This window comes from Balaenoptera ricei, chromosome 1 (genome assembly GCF_028023285.1).
Source record: "Balaenoptera ricei isolate mBalRic1 chromosome 1, mBalRic1.hap2, whole genome shotgun sequence".
Classification (NCBI taxonomy): domain Eukaryota; kingdom Metazoa; phylum Chordata; class Mammalia; order Artiodactyla; family Balaenopteridae; genus Balaenoptera; species Balaenoptera ricei.
Window position 1 is genome coordinate 132017396 of NC_082639.1, and position 20289 is coordinate 132037684.

General features: G+C 39.8%; 2 protein-coding genes across 4 annotated transcripts in view; one reads left to right on the forward strand and one right to left on the reverse strand.

Annotated features, from left to right (window-relative positions):
* The window catches only part of SELP (selectin P), a 45762-nt gene extending 28562 nt beyond the window's left edge, over nucleotides 1–17200 (reverse strand). For both annotated transcript variants that reach the window (XM_059903427.1, XM_059903421.1), the window contains exons 1-2: nucleotides 17071–17200; nucleotides 970–1060 (exon numbers count right to left, since the gene is read on the reverse strand). In XM_059903427.1, the coding sequence (XP_059759410.1) occupies nucleotides 970–1060; nucleotides 17071–17073 (94 nt within the window). In that variant the 5' untranslated portion in view covers nucleotides 17074–17200. The remainder of the gene's footprint in view (nucleotides 1–969; nucleotides 1061–17070) is intronic.
* FIRRM (FIGNL1 interacting regulator of recombination and mitosis) overlaps nucleotides 1–20289 on the forward strand; it is a 366159-nt gene that overhangs the window by 184458 nt on the left and 161412 nt on the right. The gene's annotated exons all lie outside the window — the stretch shown is intronic.

A 20289-nucleotide genomic window follows, 5' to 3' on the forward strand; every position in this document is an offset into this window, starting at 1 on the left:
GATTCTTAACATCAAGCACAGAGCCTGGCACTTAACAGGCATTCTCTCCATACTTGTTGGGTGAAACACAACAGGTTTGTGGCAAAGGCTCATTGTATCTCCCGGTTTGCAATCTTACACTCATCCCACTGCTCTGGGCCATTTCCCTTTGATAAATTACTCTACTTCCTCCATCTCTGCTTACTCACTTGTTAACACAGGTCTTAAAACAGGCCTTTTAAAGAGATGTTTGTGAACTCAAATGAAATAAAGAATGTGCCCCTTAAAGGTATAAAGGGCACTATGATGCGCGGTATTGTTATCCTAGCCGGTGGGAGCTCACCCCAGCCAGAAGAGGCCAGTTCCCATGTGAAGAGGTGTACAATGTAAGCAATCAAACCTGGAAATGGCTCTTTTTCCTGTTTATAAAGTCTCGTTCCTATTCAACCTTCTTCTCTGCTGCCCACAAGAGGGTCGTTTCCGTCTGTCCCTCCCTCACAGGCACCTCTGTGGCATTTTTTTGCCTGAAGACTTTATTCTGATGTCACCAGGCCTGCATATTGGCTTGCATGGACTCTAGGCAATTTTGCCTTTGGAGTTCCCTTCCTCGATAATAAAATATTAAAAACTATTTTATAACTGCATTGGTATAAAGATGAACATATTAGTATTATACACTAAAACATTTTTTTGGGCCTAGAAGGAAATGATTTTTAAAGAAATTAAAGCATTTTTGTGGGTCCCTAAAGGTAACGTGGGCCTGTGTCTATTGAGTCTAATGGATAAGTTGGTCCTGGGTATATCTGTTTACGTTCTTCCTGAAGCCTTTTCTACCAATAGGATGGTGTCGGGTGCATTTTTCCTCCAGGAATCTGGGCTTGAACTGTTTTCTAATACCTCACAACAACCGGCTACCATCCTTAACTTCTCCCACTTGGAGAAGTTACCCTAATCACTGAGGGCCATGTGAAGGGTTAGCATAAATTTTACCAGAGATCAGGGCACTGAAGCAAAAGAGTTGGGTGGTTCTGAAGACCACTCTCTGAAATCTCCAGTTCCAGATGGCTTTTAGGCAGCTGGCCTGTAATAAGAAAAGAAAACTTCCTTTTAGTATCCATGTGCAATCAGTGTGGCCAAAAAATTCTAGTTAATAATCATGGTATTGAGTTACAATCCTGCCTGTTTCCGTTAGGGGGTGGCTTAAGCCCTCTGCTCCCTTTTTATTTCTCACTGCTCTGCTTGAGTCCTACCCCAGTTGGACACTGCACCAAGGCTCAGGACAAAATTCATTTCTTCATTCATTCAACAAATATTTATTGAGTAACTACTTTGTGCCACTAGTATTTGCTTTTCTGACATATTTTGTAATATTTATGTAAAAAAACACTGTCATTATTATTATGCAGTAATCTCCCTTTAAGAACTGGTATGCCATACCCAAGATTAATAGGAAGTCACACAGAAACTCTATGATCCACACAGTTGTCTGACCTATACTTTGATGCACAGAGCATCAACTAATTGTGCTGTGCTATGTCGTCTATCCTGTATTATTGATCTATGTTTTCTTTTCTTGCTTTATCATTTCAGCACATATCTATAATATTATCCAATGCTTAATGTATACATGTATACGTACATATATGTTTAATTTTTATTAATATATGAATAATAAACTTATTTTCCTTGGATCTATAGCAAGTATGATTTCTCATGAGCTCCCTTCTGTTGGGATTTCATCAAACCTATTAACATTTTTAAAGCATTTTTAGACAAATAAGTTCTGTAAATGTTCATCCAACACCCTCATGTTACACATGAAAATACTGAAGGTTGAAGAGTCTAAAGTAACATTCAAAAGGACAGAAGCAGAGCCTGACTTTGAAACAAGAGGTTTTTCCACTTTACTTTTTTACTTTTGTAAACCTCCAGGCTTTCAAATCCATGCTGCGTTGTTGTCAATGAGAGAATATGTGACATGACCAAGCCTAGCTGCCGCATCTGTACTCATCCAGAGCTACCCCAATATAACCACCAACATAAAAATTGTGCATTTGCTTTGCAACTGAAGCTTTATTGCTCTTCCAGCCAGATTGCTACCCCAAACCCTTCCCATATAGAAATTCTCAATTGCCACAGCTGGGCTCCAGAGATGGATGATGTAGGCTGTATGCAGAGGGGGGGTGGTGGTAGTGTGTGTGTGCACGTGCACAGTGCATATACACTGTTGACCACAGCCAGACCAGACAGTGAGGTGGATACAACACAAATCAGTGCAAGTCTCCCAGATAGTGGGGTTATCTTTGTATAAGAAGCCTGGCACTTTTCCATCTAGGAGTTTCTGAATATTGTCTTTAAAATAAGCAGGCATATTTTGTGTTCTTAAGAACTAGGACACTAATCAACTGGCCTCTGCAGGACCTATTATCAAACACTGGGAGTATCATAATGTTATGATTTATGGTGCTGTTTATTTGCACAGGAAGTATGGTGATAATTCCTTAGTGGAAACTTAATCCCATGCAGTTCTCTGTGGATTGTATTATATCACCAGCTATTATTAGTACCATATTTCTATTCAGTACCCAAAGAGTACCATGCCAGGTTCTACAGCAGAAATCTTTAAACCAGAATGAGCCTGGCTTCCCAAGGGGTACACAAACAAGGAGGATTTAAGTAAATCTGTGTTCAGATTCTCAACTCCAACATCTGCACTTTCCTAAAACCGATCTGCCTACAAATGTGTCTTCTCCCATTTTATAAAAGAATAATACCTTTTATAACTTGACTCTTATTTATCATTAGGCCTTGCCTCTGTATGTAAAAAACATCAGTGGATGTGCCAAACAGAGACCATCCAAAATATTGGTTTAGATCTTGACAACTTGAATGCTTCAAATGATAGTGTAACAAATCTGTTTCAAGTCCAGTGGTTTCCATTTCTCTCTTTTCATCAGCTTTGATGAAGACCCACTTAAGTTGTCAGATTCTAGACCATTGACTAAATGTTGATAATACATCACTATGTAATTTGGGACATGAAACTTGGAAGGAATTCAAAGAATTGAGAGACATTGCTATAATAAGCTTCCATTTCCATTTACTTAGTCATATGAATAAAAGTCCTTAATGCTTAAAAATCCTCAAAAAACAAAATTTAGGAATAGAATTGATGCTGAACTTGTTTGATTGTATCAATAAATAATATTCATACAAGATTACATGAATAGGGAAAAAGCCCCTCTTCTCATGTAGAGATGCATCTTCAACAGCATTTTAAATAGGGAAGTTTAAATTACTTATCAAAATTTGTAGTATGTTTATGCTATTTTATTTAATTGTGTACTAAAAGTAATTGTCATGCTAACTCAATCAAAAAGGTGAAAAATTTAGCAGAGATTTATGGTTTCAGAAAATTGCATCTTTTACATTTCAACTTAATTATGTTTTTATTTGTGTAAAGAAGTATGATATAGTGATCAATAAAATACTTTAACCTTAGAAATGAATTAGATTTAAATTCTGTAGAGGAAGTGAAATAGAAATAGGTGTTAAAGAAGAGAAAATGAATAATATAAAATTCCCTACTATTAGAAACTAGTTTATGTTTTTTTAAGTGATAAGTGTTATCAGATCACGATGGCATTTTATTCCATTGGATAAATTCTAGGAAATGATGTTATATTTATTTACTGTAAAAGGCCAATCTTTATAATGTACTGGAAATTCCATCTTTTATTTAAAAACTTATGATGAAAAAACCTTTCTAAGTGGAGAGCTAAAATTTTAGCTCTCCACTTAGAAAGGTTCAAGAGGTTATCTAGTTTTTCAGAATTTTTTTGGAGGTACAGAAGCAAAAATATTGCTGGTGAAGAGCACAGTAGTGTAGCCTAATGAAGGGGACCTCAGTATTTGCCTTTGAAACTCTACTGCGTTTCTTCTCGGGTAGATTGGAGGAGGATCGCAGTGTTTTTAATCTAGTGGTGCTCTTCCTGTGCCCTTAGAAAGTGGTTTTCTTCCTGTAGAGAGTATTTCTAGGGGTTTCTCTGGCTTTGGGACCAGCTCAAGGAAGTGTGTTGGGACAATGACCAGATGAGGCTCCTATTCCCTGTCTCCATTCCCAGCTCCTCCCACCATCCCAACAGAGCTGTTTTATGGTTTAACTTGTTTGTTTAAACTTTTCAGTATGGTTTGGTTTAAACAAAATAGAGAGAGAGAGAGACAGAGTGCTAGTTTTGAACATTTTAAGGTTTTAGAGGACTGGTAAGTGCTTCTGGTCAAGACACAATATCTAAGAAAGGAAAATGCAAGTCATTGTGTGTCCCCTGCTTTAATCTGACCATACTTTTCTGTTTTTTAAAATCAAATACCAAGAATCACCTCTCATAGAATGTTTGAGAGCTGTAGGAAACCGTAAAGATTACTCCAAATCAATTAGGCATTTCTCCAGCATTCTTCAGCAGGTCTTTTGGACCATGGATGCTCGAGATGGGACCACCATCACTGCCTATCACTGAGACTCAGCGAATTTAGATGATTTGCCGAAGCTTCCGCACCGGAATGCATGTTGGGTTAACACAGTGATTCTTATTTTCACAGAACTCGTGTACTCCTTTGAAAGTCTGATAAAAGCCATAGTCAGGATTCTTTTTTAAAAAATTGCAGACTTGCAACTTTTTAGACAATTTCAGAAGGTTCATGGACCCCAAGTTCAAATCTCCGTGTTAACTGTAAGGCAGCACCTTGACTCATTGGCAAATGACAAGGGTTTTGTGTGTGGGTGTGGAGGACGAATGATGCTTAAAAATCTTCATTCGAGTAATAATTTCCCTCTGAAACTTCCTTGGGGTGGGTAAGCCTTCTCACATCTGCCCCTGCTCTCAGTGTCATCTTTAGGACAGGGGTCTACATTGGTGAAGAGTTAAGGATTCTGTCCTGGTGTTTGTTACTAAACAAGTTACGTGTTGAAACAGCAGGAAATGCCTCTCTAGGAGGAGCAGCTGTGTGCTCTGCTAATTTTTACCTTAATGTTCTTTGGCAACCTGCTTCAAACTGGAAGTCACTGGGAAGGAGTCTGAGATGGGGTCATTAGAATAACATCCTGTGCCTGTGTAAACCTTCATGAAGGCTGCTTTGCACCGTGGTAATCTTTAATTTTACTTTTCAAATGACTAAAAGTGATTGCAGGGTGAAGAGAGAGGCAGAGACAAAGTAGAAGGAGCCAGAAATGTTTTTCCCTCGACCTTTGCATAAAAAGAGGTAGTAAATGCCAGTAGGAATCCCATGGCTGCCAGCATTCTGGGTGGCTTACAAAGTTGGCAGGAATGGTACCATAGAAAGGCGATTGGGGGAGGGGCGGAGTCAAGATGGCATACTAGGAGGATGTGGAATTCGCATCTCTGCACAACTAGGGCACCTACCAGGCACCAGTGGGGGCCACGGACACCTAAGGGGACGGGAGGAACCCCCAGCGACCGGGTAGGACGTGGCACATTGCGGGGAGTGAGGGGGGAGGAGAAGTGGAGGCAGGACAGGACTGGCACCCACACACCCTCACCCAGGACCTTGCCTCCAAACTGAGCAGCTCCACACTTGGGTGCTGCCTCTCCCCTTCCGCACAGGTCCTAAGCAGAGGCCCCGCCCCATGCTTGAATGTCGCCCTGCTAGGCCCTGCCACCAAGGCCTTTTCTGGCTGCATGGGTCCTGAGCCTAGGCCCCACCCACCCCTAAACCCCACCCCTGCCTAAGTTTCACCCCCACCTAAACTCTGCCCCCCATAGCCAAGGCTTTCTTTTTTTTCTTTTTTCCTCTTTTAGATTGGGGTTTTGTTTTACCTTGTTGATTCATTTATATTTTTATTTTTTCTAATAAATCTTTTCTTTTTCTAATTTTATTTTATTCTTTATACTTTGCTATCGTTCTGCTCTTTTGGGCTTGTTCCCCTCTTTTCATTTTTTTTTCTTTTTTCTTTTGTGGTTTTCTTTTACCTTGTTGCTGTTGTTTCAATTATATTTTTATTTTTCCTAATAAATTTTTTATCTTTCTAATTTTATTTTGTTTTTTATTCTTTCTTATTGTATTACTCCTTTTTTTCTCTTTTCTTTTTTCTTTTTTTTGCTGCGCCACACGGCTTGTGGGATCTTGGTTCCCAGGCTGGAGGTCGGGCCCAAGCTACTGTGGTGGGAGCTCTGAGTCCAAACCACTGGACTAACAGAGAACCTCAGACCCCAGGGAATATTAATCTGACAGAGGCCTTCTGGAGGTCCTCATCTCAGCACCAAGACCCAGCTCTATCCAACTGCCTTCAAACTCCATTGCTGAACACCTCAGGCCAAACAACTAGTAAGGCAGGAATACAGCACCACCCATCAAAAAAAAAAAAAAAAGAAATGACAAAAAATATGTTACAGACAAAGGAGCAAGGTAAAAACCTACAAGACCAAATAAATGAATGAAATAGGCAACCTACCTGAGAAAGAATTCAGAGTAATGATAGTAAAGATGATACAAAATCTTGGAAACAGAATGGAGGAAATACAAGAAACATTTAACAAGGACCTAGAAGAACTAAAGAGCAAACAAACAGTGATGAACAACACAATAACTGATATGAAAAACTACTCTAGAAGGAATCAATAGTAGAATAACTGAGGCAGAAGAACGGATAAGTGAGCTGGAAGATTAAATGGTGGAAATAACTGCCAGGGAGCAGAATAAAGAAAAAAGAATGAAAAGAATTGACGACAGTCTCAGAGACCTCTGGGACAACATTAAATGCACCAACATTTGAATTATAGGGGTCCCAGAAGAAGAAGAGAAAACAGAGGGTCTGAGAAATATTTGAAGGATTATAGTCGAAAACTTCCCTAAAATGGAAAGGGAAAGAGTCAATCAAGTCCAGGAAGCACAGAGAGTTCCATACAGGATAAACTCAAAGAGAAACACACCAGGACACATATTAATCAAACTATCAAAAATTAAATAGAAAGAAAAAATATTAAGAGCAGCAAGGGAAAAGCAACAAATAACATACTAGGGATCCCCATAAGGTTAACAGCTGATCTTTCAGCAGAAACTCTGCAAGCCAGAAGGGAATGGCAGGACATACTTAAAGTGATGAAAGGAAAAAACCTACAGCCAAGATTACTCTACCCAGCAAGGATCTCATTCAGATTCAATGAAGAAATCAAAAGCTTTACAGACAAGCAAAAGCTAAGAGAATTCAGCACCACCAAACCAGCTCTAGAACAAATGCTAAAGGAACTTCCCTAAGCGGGAAACACAAGGGAAGAAAAAGACCCACAGAAACAAACCCAGATCAATTAAAAAGATGGTAACAGGAACATACATATCAATAATACCTTGAATGTAAATGGATTAAATGCCCCAACCTAAAGACACAGACTGGCTGAATGGATACAAAAACAAGACCCTTAGATATGCTGTCTACACGAAACCCACTTCAGAACTAGGGACACATACAGACTGAAAGTGAGGGGTTGGAAAAAGATATTCCATGCAAATGGAAATCACAAGAAAGCTGGAGTAGCAATACTCATATCAGATAAAATAGACTTTAAAATAAAGGCTGTTATAATAGATAAGGAAGGACACCACATAATCATCAAGGGATCAATCCAAGAAGAAAACATAGCAATTATAAATATTTATGCAGCCAACATAGGAGCCCCTCAATATACAGGGCAGATGCTAACAGCCATAAAAGGAGAAATCGACTGTAGCACAATAATAGTGGGGGACTTTAACACCCCTCTTACACCAATATACAGATCATCCATACAGAAAATAAATAAGAAACACAAGCTTTAAATGACACAACAGACCAGATAGACTTAATTGATATTTTCAGGACATTCCACCCAAAAGTGGAAGAATACACTTTCTTCTCAAGTGCACATGGAACGTTCTCCAGAATAAATCACATTTTGGGTCACAAATCAAGCCTTGGAAAACTTAAGAAAATTGAAATTGTATCAAGCATCTTTTCCGACCACAATGCTATGAGATTAGAAATCAATTACAGGACAAAAACGGTAAAAAACACAAATACATGGAGGCTAAAGAGCGCACTGCTAAATAACCAAGAGACCACTGAAGAAATCAAAGAGGAAATCAAAAAATACCTAGAAACAAATGACAATGAAAACATTATGATTCAAAACCTATGGGACACAGCAAAAACAGTTCTAAGTGGGAAGTTCATAGCAATTCAAACTCACCTCAAGAAACAAGGGAAATCTCAAATAAACAATCTAACCTTACATGTAAAGCAACTAGAAAATGAACAAAGAAAACCCAAAATTAGAAGAAGGAAAGAAATCATACAGATCAGAGCAGAAATAAGTGAAATAGAAACAAAGAAAACAATAGCAAAGATCAATAAAACTAAAAGCTGCTTCTTTGAGAGGATAAATAAAATTGATAAACCTTTAGCCAGAGTCATCAAGAAAAAAAGGGAGAGGACTCAAATCAATAAAATTAGAAATGAAAAAGGAGAGATTACAACTGACACTGCAGAAATACAAAAGATCATAAGAGACTAGTACAAGCAACTATATGCCAATAAAACGGACAACCTGAAAGAAATGGACAAATTCTTAGAAAAGTACAACCTTCCAAGATTGAACAGGAAGAATTAGAAAACATAAACAGACTAGTCACAGGTAATGAAACAGAAACTGTAATTAAAAATCTTCCAACAAACAAAAGTCCAGGACTGGATGGCTTCACAGGTGAATTCTGTCAAACATTTAGAGAAGAGTTAACACTTACCCTTCTCAAACTGTTCCAAAAAATTGCAGAGGAAGGAACACTCCCAAACTCATTCTACGAGGCCACCATCACCCTGATACCAAAACCAGGCAAAGATATCACAAAAAAAGAAAATTATAGACCACTATCACTGATGAACATAGATGCAAAAATTCTCGACAAAATACTAGCAAACAGAATCCAACAACACATTAAAAGGATCATACACCATGATCAAGTGGGATTTATCCCAGGGATGCAAGGATTCTTCAATATACCCGAAACAGTCAGTGTGATACACCATATTAACAAATTAAAGAATAAAAACCATATGAACATCTCAAGAGATGCAGAAAAAGCTTTTGACAAAATTCAACACCCATTTATGATAAAAACTCTCCAGAAAGTGGGCATAGTGGGAACCTACCTCAACATAATAAAAGCCATATATGACAAACCCACAGAAAACATCATTCTCAATGGTGAAAAACTGAAAGCATTTCCTCTAAGATCAGGAACAAGACAAGGATGTCCACTCTCACCACTATTATTCAACATAGTATTGGAAGTCCTAGCCACAGCAATCAGAGAAGGAAAAGAAATAAAAGGAATACAAATTGGAAAAGAAGAAGTAAAACTGTCACTGTTTGCCAATGACGTGATGCTATACATAGAAAATCCTAAAGATGCCACCCGAAAACTACTAGAACTAATCAATGAATTTGGTAAGGTTGCAGGATACAAAATTAATGCACAGAAATCTCTTGCATTCCTATACACTAACAACGAAAGACCAGAAAGATAAATTAAGGAAACAATCCCATTTACCATCACAACGAAAAGAATAAAATACCTAGGAATAAACCTACCTAAGGAAGCAAAAGACCTGTACTCAGAAAACTATAAAACACTGTTGAAAGAAATCAAAGATATCATAAACAGATGGAGAGATATACCATGCAACTGGATTGGAAGAATCAATATTGTGAAAATGACTATACTACCCAAAACAATCTACAGGTTCAGTGCAATCCCTATCAAATTGCCAATGGCATTTTTCACAGAACTAGAACAAGAAATTTTACAATTTGTATGGAAACACAAAAGACCCTGAATAGCCAAAGCAATCTTGAGAAAGAAAAATGGAGCTGGAGGAATCAGGCTCCTTGACGTCAAACTATACCACAAAGCTACAGTAATCAAGACAGTATGGTACTGGCACAAAAACAGAAATATAGATCAATGGAACAAGATAGAAAGCCCAGAGATAAACCCACGCACATTTGGTCACCTTATCTTTGACAAAGGAGGCAAGAATAAACAGTGGAGAAAAGACAGTCTCTTCAATAAGTGGTGCTGGGAAAAATGGACAGCTACATGTAAAAGAATGAAATTAGAACACTCCCTAACACCATACACAAAAATAAACTCAAAATGGATTAAAGACCTAAATGTAAGGCCAGACACTATCAAACTCTTAGACGAAAACATAGGCAGAACACTCTATGACATAAATCACAGCAAGATCCTTTTTGACCCACCTCCTAGAGTAATGGAAATAACAAGAAAAATAAACAAATGGGACCTAATGAAACTTAGAAGCTTTTACACAGCAAAGGAAACCACAAATAAGACCAAAAGACAACCCTCAGAATGGGAGAAAATATTTGCAAATGAAACAATGGACAAAGGATTAATCTCCAAAATGTACAAGCAGCTCATGCAGCTCAATATCACGAAAACAAACAACCCAGTCCAAAAATGGGCAGAAGACCTAAATAGACATTTCTCCAAAGAAGACATACAGATGGCCAACAAATGCACGAAAAGATGCTCAACATCACTAATCATTAGAGAAATGCAAATCAAAACCACAATGGGGTATCACCTCACACCAGTCAGAATGGCCATCATCAAAAAATCTACAAAGGATAAATGCTGGAGAGGGTGTGGAGAAAAGGGAACCCTCCTGCACTGTTGGTGGGAATGTAAATTGATACGGCCACTATGGAGAACAGTATGGAGATTCCTTAAAAAACTACAAATAGAACTACCATATGACCCAGCAATCTCACTACTGGGCATATCCCCTGAGAACACCATCATTCAAAAAGATATATGTACCACAATGTTCATTGCAGCACTATTTACAACAGCCAGGACATGGAAGCAACCTAAATATCCATCAACAAATGAATGGATAAAGAAGATGTGGCACATATATACAATGGAATATTACTTCAGCCATAAAAAGGAACGAAATTGAGTTATTTGTAGTGAGGTGGATGGACCTAGAGACTGTCATACAGAGTGAAGTTAGTCAGTCAAAGAGAAAAACAAATACCATATGCTAACGCATATATATAGAATTTTAAAAAGTGGTACTGATGAACCTAGTGGCAGGCAGGAATAAAGACGCAGATGTAGAGAACAGACTTGAGGGAACGGGCAGGGGGAAGGGGAAGCTGGGATGAAGTGAGAGAGTATCATTGACATATATACACTACCAAATGTAAAATGGATGGCTAGTGGGAATCAGCTGCATAGCACAGGGAGATCAGCTCGGTGCTTTGTGTCCACCTAGAGGAGTGGGATAGGGAGGGTGGGAGGGAGGCTCAAGAGGGAGGGCATATGGTGATATATGTATACATATAGCTGATTCACTTTGTTGTACAGCAGAAACTAACACAACATTGTAAAGCATTTGTACTCCAATAAAGACGTGAAAAAAATTTAAGAAAAAGAAAAAGAAAGAAAGGAGATCCTGTTCTCCTGTCTATGTTGTAGACCACAGCCTTGCACTTTTAGAGGCAGAACCTACAATGTCCCTCCCTAGACCCTCTGTCTTCTGCCTAGGTCCTGTCTGATTTCTCTCCTTCCTTTACAGTTCAGTTTTCTTAATTTCCTTGCCTCCCCTTTCCTCTCCAACCCCCAGTCCCACCAGACTACAAAACTGCTCCTGCTGACTTTACGCTGACATCCTAATTATCAAACCCAATGAAGTCTTTCCATCATTATCTTCCTTGACCTTTCTGCAGCAATAAATATTACTGACTATTTCCTTTTGCTTAAAATGCTTCCCTTGGTTCTTCTCTTGATTCTTTTCTGACATCTTGAGCAACTGTTCTGAGTCTTCTCTTGAATCCACATCAACCCTCTTGCAGAGATAGAGGTGGAGATTCCCCTGGGTTCCTACCTCCCTGGCCCTATTCTCTTATCACTCTTCTGCTTTCCTAGGGCCTCCTTATGGTCATCTGTTTGCCAGTGGCTCTCCATCAGCATCTCCATCCCTGACTTTCCTCCTGAGCATGAAGTCTGCAATCCAAATGCAAAACAAACATATGAGCACACACAGCTGGAGGCAGCTGCTGGCAGAGGCTTCCCAGGGCAAGGGATATGACTTACTCATGTCTGAATCCCAGCCATAGTAGAGAACAGATGCTTAATCCTTAATAAATATGTTATAGATGAATGAATGAATAAGTGAAAAATGGCAAGGGAATGACTGAAAGTAAGATAGAGGCGTGCTGAATGGGAAAATGTTGGAGAAATATGTGATAATTAGAACTAAGTACAATATGGTTACAGCAGTGATCGTATCAAATGTAAAAGTGTATTATGATTAGGTAGAAGAGTATAATACGGCTGTGCAAAAAAATATGTTTCAGCACTTGGTCTCATTCTCTTTGAGTATGAGAGAAACAAGGGGCATGATGGCTCGCGTCCCGTGTGAGAGAAATAAGGAGAAGGACTCACTCACTTAACTCCATGCGGGTGGCAGATGGGGTTAAGTGGAGGAGAAGTGGGGGAATTAGGACCTACCATAGCTGGTGTGTCTCAGGAAAGCCTGGAGAAGCATCAAATAGTGTCAGCTCTTAGAAGAGGGAGAGGTGAAGGCAAATTCCATGTAACTCTCTGGAGTGGGTGTGTCCCTTTGAAAGGCTCCAGCACCGAAGAAGGCTCATATAAGGGATGCATGTTCTTATGAACAGACAGTATCACTGACCCAAGCCCCATAGCCTACCTGCCCACAGAGACCCTGAAGTCCTCCATCAGGTGGGACCAGGGAGGGAAGACCAAGGATCCCTTCACATCAATCTGCCATCAAATCCTATTGACTTTACCTTCTGATGAGATACCTGGCCATTCTCCAGATTTCCACTTTATTGCTGCAGCACTAATTCAGACATTATCATTTCCTTCCTGGACCAGAGAAATCATCTTCTCACTGGTCTCTTCTTCTCAAGATTACCCATCTCCAGTTCTTTATCTCTAATGCTGTCTGAATGATATTCCTAACACAAAATCTGATCATATTGCTTCACTACTTAAAACCCATCAGCTGTTCCTACTCCCTGGGCAGTACATACCAGCTCCTTAAGATGACACTGTGAGGCTCTTCAAGATGAGGCTTCTTCCTATTTGTCTAGTCCCATCTCCTGCCATTACTCCTCAATTACACCCTGCCCCCACCGCAATTCTACGGTGCATTTATAACAAGACATCTTGTACTTTCCAGAATGCACGGTATGTTCCCCATGTTCTTTTTATGCCCAGAGCACCCTCTCCTTCTGTGGGTGCCTAGCTCTAAAAGTCCAAGAGTCTCCTCCTCAAAGGAGCCTTCCCTATTACCAATCCCTTCCTCCACACCCCAAGATAGGCACGCCCTTGTTATTGCCTGTATTCTTTCCCATTATTTATTTCAATAACTATCGATTTATTAAGTGCCTACAATGTGTCAGGCACTGTTATAGGCACTGGCAATTAAAATGGTAAAAGAAGACACGATTCCTTTCCTCATGAAATGGACATTCTGTGGAAGACAGACAATGAAACAAACACCAATATATACACAACAGTACTGAACGAGTAAACATAAAAAATAGAAGACAGTGGTAAGTGCTAGGTAGAGAATTAAAGCCAGGTTATGTGATAGAGTGACGGGGTGGTTATATTATACAGGGAGGGAGGTCAGGGAAGACCTCTCTAAAAAGGTGGCATTTAAGCTGAGAGCAGAATGACCAGAAGAAACCAGTGAGAAGCAGGAGGAAAAGCATTAAAGACAGAAGGAAATGCTAATGTGAAGGCTTTAAGGTGGAAGGAAAATGTGGAGTGTTCAAAGAACATGAAAACATCAGTGTCGCTGGAATGGAATGAGCAAGGGTAGAAGAGTATGAGATAAAGCTGGGGACAGATCACTCTGGGCTTTAGGAACTAAAACAAGGGGGTGAGCTTTTTGTTCTAAGTGTAAGACAAATGGGGCAGCAAGTAGATTTTACGAGAGATAGTGATGTGGTCTGATTGCTGCTGAAAATTGGGAAGTCCTAGAGGTTAGTTGAAAAGAAGCTGGTCTGGAGTCAGATCTGGTGAGTTTGAAATGACAGTTGCAGAAGGGATCCAATTGCCAGGGTTTTGAAGAGAGAAGCGTCCTGAATAGATGCATCTAACGATGGTGTTTCTTTTTTATAATTTGAGGTAATATTATAATCTGTAGTCTTTCAAATTAAAAAGCAGCAAGTCTACAGGTGGTTTTAAACAAATGATTTCTCTTCAACATTTATTTACATATACTTCTAGCACACTGCTAGGTGCATGGTGGGGCACCGAATAAATATTTGCATATGTTGGATATTATAATATCTACAAAATCAGTCTGTTTTATCTTAGAAATTTCTTATGAGAAAGAAAGGAAATTAAAGAGGGTCAATGAGAATACAAAGGGGGAAGGCAGATATGAGAGTTATTGAAGAGACAGAACTATACAACTTGTTGGTGGCAGAGTCTAGATTTTCAAGGCAGTACAACTGATATCATATTATTTCCCTTAAGTTTATGGGTGATGGTGATAATATAGCACAGATATTAGTGGCCTCAGCCTAAAGGCAGAAAATGAAACAGTGAAACAAAGAGGTCTATAAGCCAAATAGCAAATAGAAATAAAGACAGGAAGGAACCCAGGACAACATCAACACTAAGAATCAAAGTATATATATATATATATATATATATATATATATATATATATATATATATATATATATATACACACATATATATGTATTTAGACTCCTGATCACCATTATTTAGGATGAAATATTAGCATTAAATATAAAGTAGCATACTTAAAAGATTTTTTAAGCCATTTGGACCATGGCTGAGCTATATCTCTACAAATATAAAGGATTCATTTTGTGTATTTGACTTTATAAAATTTCTGTTGTGCTTTTCAAACAGAGAAATGAGTCACTTAGAAGACAGTGTAATAATAAATTCCACTTATGAAACATCATGTGCCTACCCTCTAAGGTCAGGTCCAGACTCTTTTCCCAGTACTGCCTGTTATGTAGTAAGTCACTGTGATGTTTGAGGGTTTGATTAATAAGCTTCCATTTACAAAATTCTGAAACTGCACTTTCTAAGAGCTAGCAGCCAGCCCAGGAGAGCGTGAACAATTTAATTACATTTTGAAAAATAGGTAATGGAAGGAAGCGTAAGAACTAGAATCAACAGACCTAAGATGGTTAAAAGGTATAAATGGAAATGAATCCAGACCTGCTTCTTAGTCCACTCACACCCTGACTAACATTGGCGTAATTTAACTGTAAGTTCCCCGTCTAGCACTCCCCCAACTCTGAGATCCATCTGATTGAAAACACCCCACCAGAGAAACTTTAACATCTTTCCTCAGGTCCTAGGGTTAATTGAAGCCACTCTGAACTTGAAGTTGAATTTTCACACAGAGTTCGAGGTTCCGGAATCCCAAGAGACAAATGTGCTCAAGGGCAAAGGAAGAGGTCTTGTCATTGAAATATTCAAAATGATTCCAGGGCTGGAGTTCTTAGCACTTCATTGCAGAGTTCCAGGTTAGTTTCAGGATGCCAGTGGAGGAACTTCTGAGCTTAAAGCATAGGAGGCGAAAGGGTGGGGTTCTTAACTGGGGACCCACATGGAGATCTGGGGACTCCCTGCAGTTATCCATAAAGCTCAGTGTTTATGTGGATGTCTGCATTTTCATCTGGGAAAAGGAGTTGTACCTTTTGTCAGAATCTCAAAGAACTCCATGATTCAATCTGTTAACATTCCTCTAAAATAGAGGAGGATCCCAAAGAGAATAGACGGAAGAAAGGAAGAACTGTTCATTCATTTAAGTTGACCAATACAGGAAAATTTTGCAAGAGATAAGACAAAAGTAAACCACGTTCTTACATCATTGGAGTTCAAACTCAGGACAGACTCAAACTCCTTCCTCTTCTTTTCATCGTCCTTTTATCCCTATTCTCCCCAACCTGGAAAATCCTCATTACAAGTATTTGAAAACTGTACTATAATAAAGCAAAGAGATGGAGTGAATTGGGTATAAGTGCTACTTTCTTCTGGTATCCCATACAAAGGGGCTCAAAAACAGGGACAGTCTGGTTCCTCTCTAGCCACAGACTGCAGGATTGTAGACCCTAGGACTGTATGAGATATGCCTCGTAAGTCGAGGGTAAGACTCTATGTGTGTCTTATCTAGGATAATGTTAATGAGTTCAAGAAAGCCTTTTTCCTTGGATCTTCCCTGGATCCCAAATCCCACTAAACCCCAAGAATTTTCTCTTTCTCGTAACAATAACAGCTAATGTTTACTAATCCACAACTATGTGCCAGGCTCAGACCTAAATGCTTTTCAGTGTAAACTTATTTAATCCTCACAATGATGCTACAAAGTAGAGTACTATTATTCTGTCCATTTTATAGATGAGGAAACTGAGTCACTAACAGGACTGAGAGCTGAGGCAGAAATGGGAACTGTGTGAATACTCCACGTTAGTCCCAGCAGACTCCTAGGGCTCAGAGAAAGAAATAGGTGAGCTGGGGATGAGAAAACATTTAACTGTAGTCTTGTCCCAGGGCACTTACTCAGCCTTGCATTCAACCCAGATAGAACAGCAATCCTGGAGAAGGGGGTTGAGGGTTAACCAAGGTTTGCTCCAAGAGAGTCCCTGTAAGCCCTGCTAGGAAAAACAGCAGCTGTCGAGTCAGAGGACGGAAGTTCAGATCCAGACAACATCAAGCCTAACAGTGTACCTTAGGTAAAACACCTAGCCTCTCTGTAGGACACAGCAGCTTCATTTGTAACATGGACATAGCAACTCACAAGGATGTTGGGAGGGTCAAAGTGGACAGCAGGTTTTGAAATGCTTACAAACTCTAAAGGGCTGCTCAACATAAAGCTCCATGATTACGGCTCTTCCTCATTTTCGGAAGCTTTACCTGCCTGACTCAGCTCCAAACCACTTCAACCCAACCACTTCCCATAGCAAAGAGAAATGAACTTACCATCTCCTCTGTGACACAGCCAGCTTACTGCCGTCTGTGCAACGCAGACTTCTTATAGTCTTGCTGCCTCCCCTCAGCTGTCAGGCTGTTTAGAAAAGCAACTTCCTATTCACTTTCCTGAAAGTCACCACAGCCCTTCCCATGAAGTTAGAATGTAGATAATACAGGAGCAGTGTTGGCAGCTTAGAAATAACAGTCACCGAGGAAGCGGGCGGGGGAGGGGGTTTGCCGACTTCCGTGGGAGGTGGGCCACAGACAGGGGTGAGTGCGAATCACTCCTGGACATTCCAGGCTGAGTAGTGTAGGAATCGTACCCACACCCGCAGTGGTCAGGTTTCCTCTGACAATGATATGAGCTCCAATTTAAGGTCATATATTGGAAAACTCACTTTGTCTTAATCATAATGTCTTAGTGTAAGTTTTCCACTTACTGTGAAGTCTCAGTGAATGTTTTCTATTCCAGCAGGCTTCTGACGGATAAGGGACAAATATAGTAACAAAAAATAATTAGGTGGGAAAGGGAAAGCCACTGAGGGTTTTCTGGCAATTGGAGGGGTTGTTGGAAGGAGTTTGGGAGTGAAAATATAAAACAGACACGGGTCATTATTAGAAAGGGACTTCTGCTTCTTAAATCAGAAAAAAGATGTAAAAATGGTTAGTGTGGGGACGTAAAAGGCTGTGTGGCACAGTGGTTAAGAGACCCCACTTGGTTCCATGTGTGGCTCTCCTTTAGCCAAACTACTTAAACTCTCTACACCTTTTTTTTTTTTTAACTGTGAAATAGAATGATTATAGCAGAACTTCTCTTTCAGGGCTGTTATGTGATTAAATGAATTGATGTGTGGAGAGTGCTTGAAACAGTATCTGGTCCACAGTGCTCAACAAATGTAGGCTATTATTATTACTTTTCAGATTTGCCATCAGACAGCAAAATCAAGTATCAAGCATTTAGTGTCAAGTCAGAAAACCATAACTCCAATTCATCCCCTTGGAATTCTAGTTGTGCAGTAGTGGGTGTTATTCTTCATTCACTCCATGATTATCATAGCTTGTAAACAGGCATCTCATGGATTGATTAAAAATGGGATTAAATGGAAAAATCTGGAAGTCCAAAGATAAAGATGATTTAAAGAGCTTGGGCCTGCATTTGCACTTGGGAATTTGGGACAAAGAGGAAAGGATTAATACATGGTAGAAATAGAAAGCCTGGTGAAGGAGGCGGTGATAGAGGAATGGTAGCAGGAGAACAAGGGATGCTGAGAGAGAGGAAAGCACGGGGGACTTTGGGCAGCATGATGCAGAGGTTTAGAGCCAGACTGCCTGCCTCCACCGCCTACAAGCTGTGTGACCTTGCAAGTTACTACTATCCTCCTGTGACTCAGTTCCCTCAGCTATGTTAACAAATAAGGATAATAGTCATCAGTTATCACCGCATGGAAATGTTTGGACAGTTAAATGGAAATACGTGTGAAGTGCTCAGAACAATCCCTGGCACACTGCAAGTGCCGTGGATGTGCTAGCTATTATTTCTCTAAGACTTGCCTCCACTCCCTCCTGTTCTTATTTTCACTCACCAGATCCTCTTCTTGACATTGCCTTATTTAAAAAAAAAAAATTTCTCAGATGCATATGAGGGAAGGTGCTATGTAGACTCTAGGTTCTACCAACAATGTGTTTTAAATGGGATAATGTTAAATTTTAGGGAGTGTGAGGGGAGTAGAAAAGGATTCCAAGGAATAGGAATGGAAGGAAAATACCATTGACTTTGTTTAAAAGCTGTTCAGGCTGAATACCATTTGCTTGAATGGATTTAGTCTATGTAGAAAATTTATATTGTTTCTAATTATGTGGCCACTAAAAACATGATGATTCTAATATAATTTTTTCTTAATTTATTTATTTATTTATTTTTGGCTGTGTTGGGTCTTCGTTTCTGTGCGAGGGCTTTCTCTAGTTGTGGCAAGCGGGGACCACTCTTCATCGCGGTGCGTGGGCCTCTCACTATCGCGGCCTCTCGTTGCGGAGCACAGGCTCCAGACGCGCAGGCTCAGTAGTTGTGGCTCACGGGCCCAGTTGCTCCGTGGCATGTGGGATCTTCCCAGACCAGGGCTCAAACCCGTGTCCCCTGCATTGGCAGGCAGATTCTCAACCACTGCGCCACCAGGGAAGCCCCCTCTAATATAATTTAATTAGTAGTGTTACTTCTCGTTTCATATCACGTTTTCTCATCTCTTCATATTGTACTAGAAATTCCCAAAGGGCAGGGCCCCTTTTTGTATTAGTCTTACTTCTCCTGTAGTATCTAGCAGAGGGCAAATAGACACCCAACACATACTTGTTGATTCATTTATTAGATCGGTGGCTCTGGGTAGACACAATAAAAGTGCCCCCTCCCATCTTCCTCTCTGAATTCTATTTATATTATTTCAGTGGTGCATTCATATACACAAGAAATATTTAAGCTCCTTCAAGGCTTCTGGCCTTGTGCTAACACTAGGGATTCAATAATGAGCAACACCTTCGTGGAGCTCAGAGTTGTTTTATTTGGAGGTGGGGCATTGGATATTAGATTAAAATCACACAATTAAATGCAGGAAGAAAAAAAATGATGTGGGGAAACTTTCTAGGTCAGTTGAGGCTTGGAGTAGCCCAGGAGCTACCAGATAGCCACAGTGGCTGGAGGGTGGGGCAGGAGGCTGGGGAGTGAGGGAGTACGCAGACCATGTTGGGTCTCACAGGCCATGTTAAGGTTGTATCTTCATGTGTAGCATCTGTCATCTAGTCAAATAGAAGGCAGTTCATTCTAAGGGAAGTTCCACCTGCACAGCTGGTCCTCTACTCATAGAAGACTAGGGAACTTTTTACAGACTAGTCCGTAGGATGACAAGTTAGAACTTCAAAAAAAGAACATATAGCTTTCCCCCCTCATTGTTAATGTAATACATGTTTGTTGTAAAGAAAAGCATAGAGTAGGGAAAAAAATTTTCCAAAGTACTGTCACCAATGGAATTGGAATCACATTGTATATTCAGCACAATGCTTTTGTCATTTGATAATATATCATAAACCTTTCTGATACAATATTTCTGCTCTAGTTACAACTAAAAAAAAAAAAAAAAAAAAAAAACCTAAGTGTCTGTCACTCCCCTGATGGCTGACATAGTCATGGACAAAGATGTCAGCTCTCCCCACATAGCTTTCGGAAGATACCTTACACAA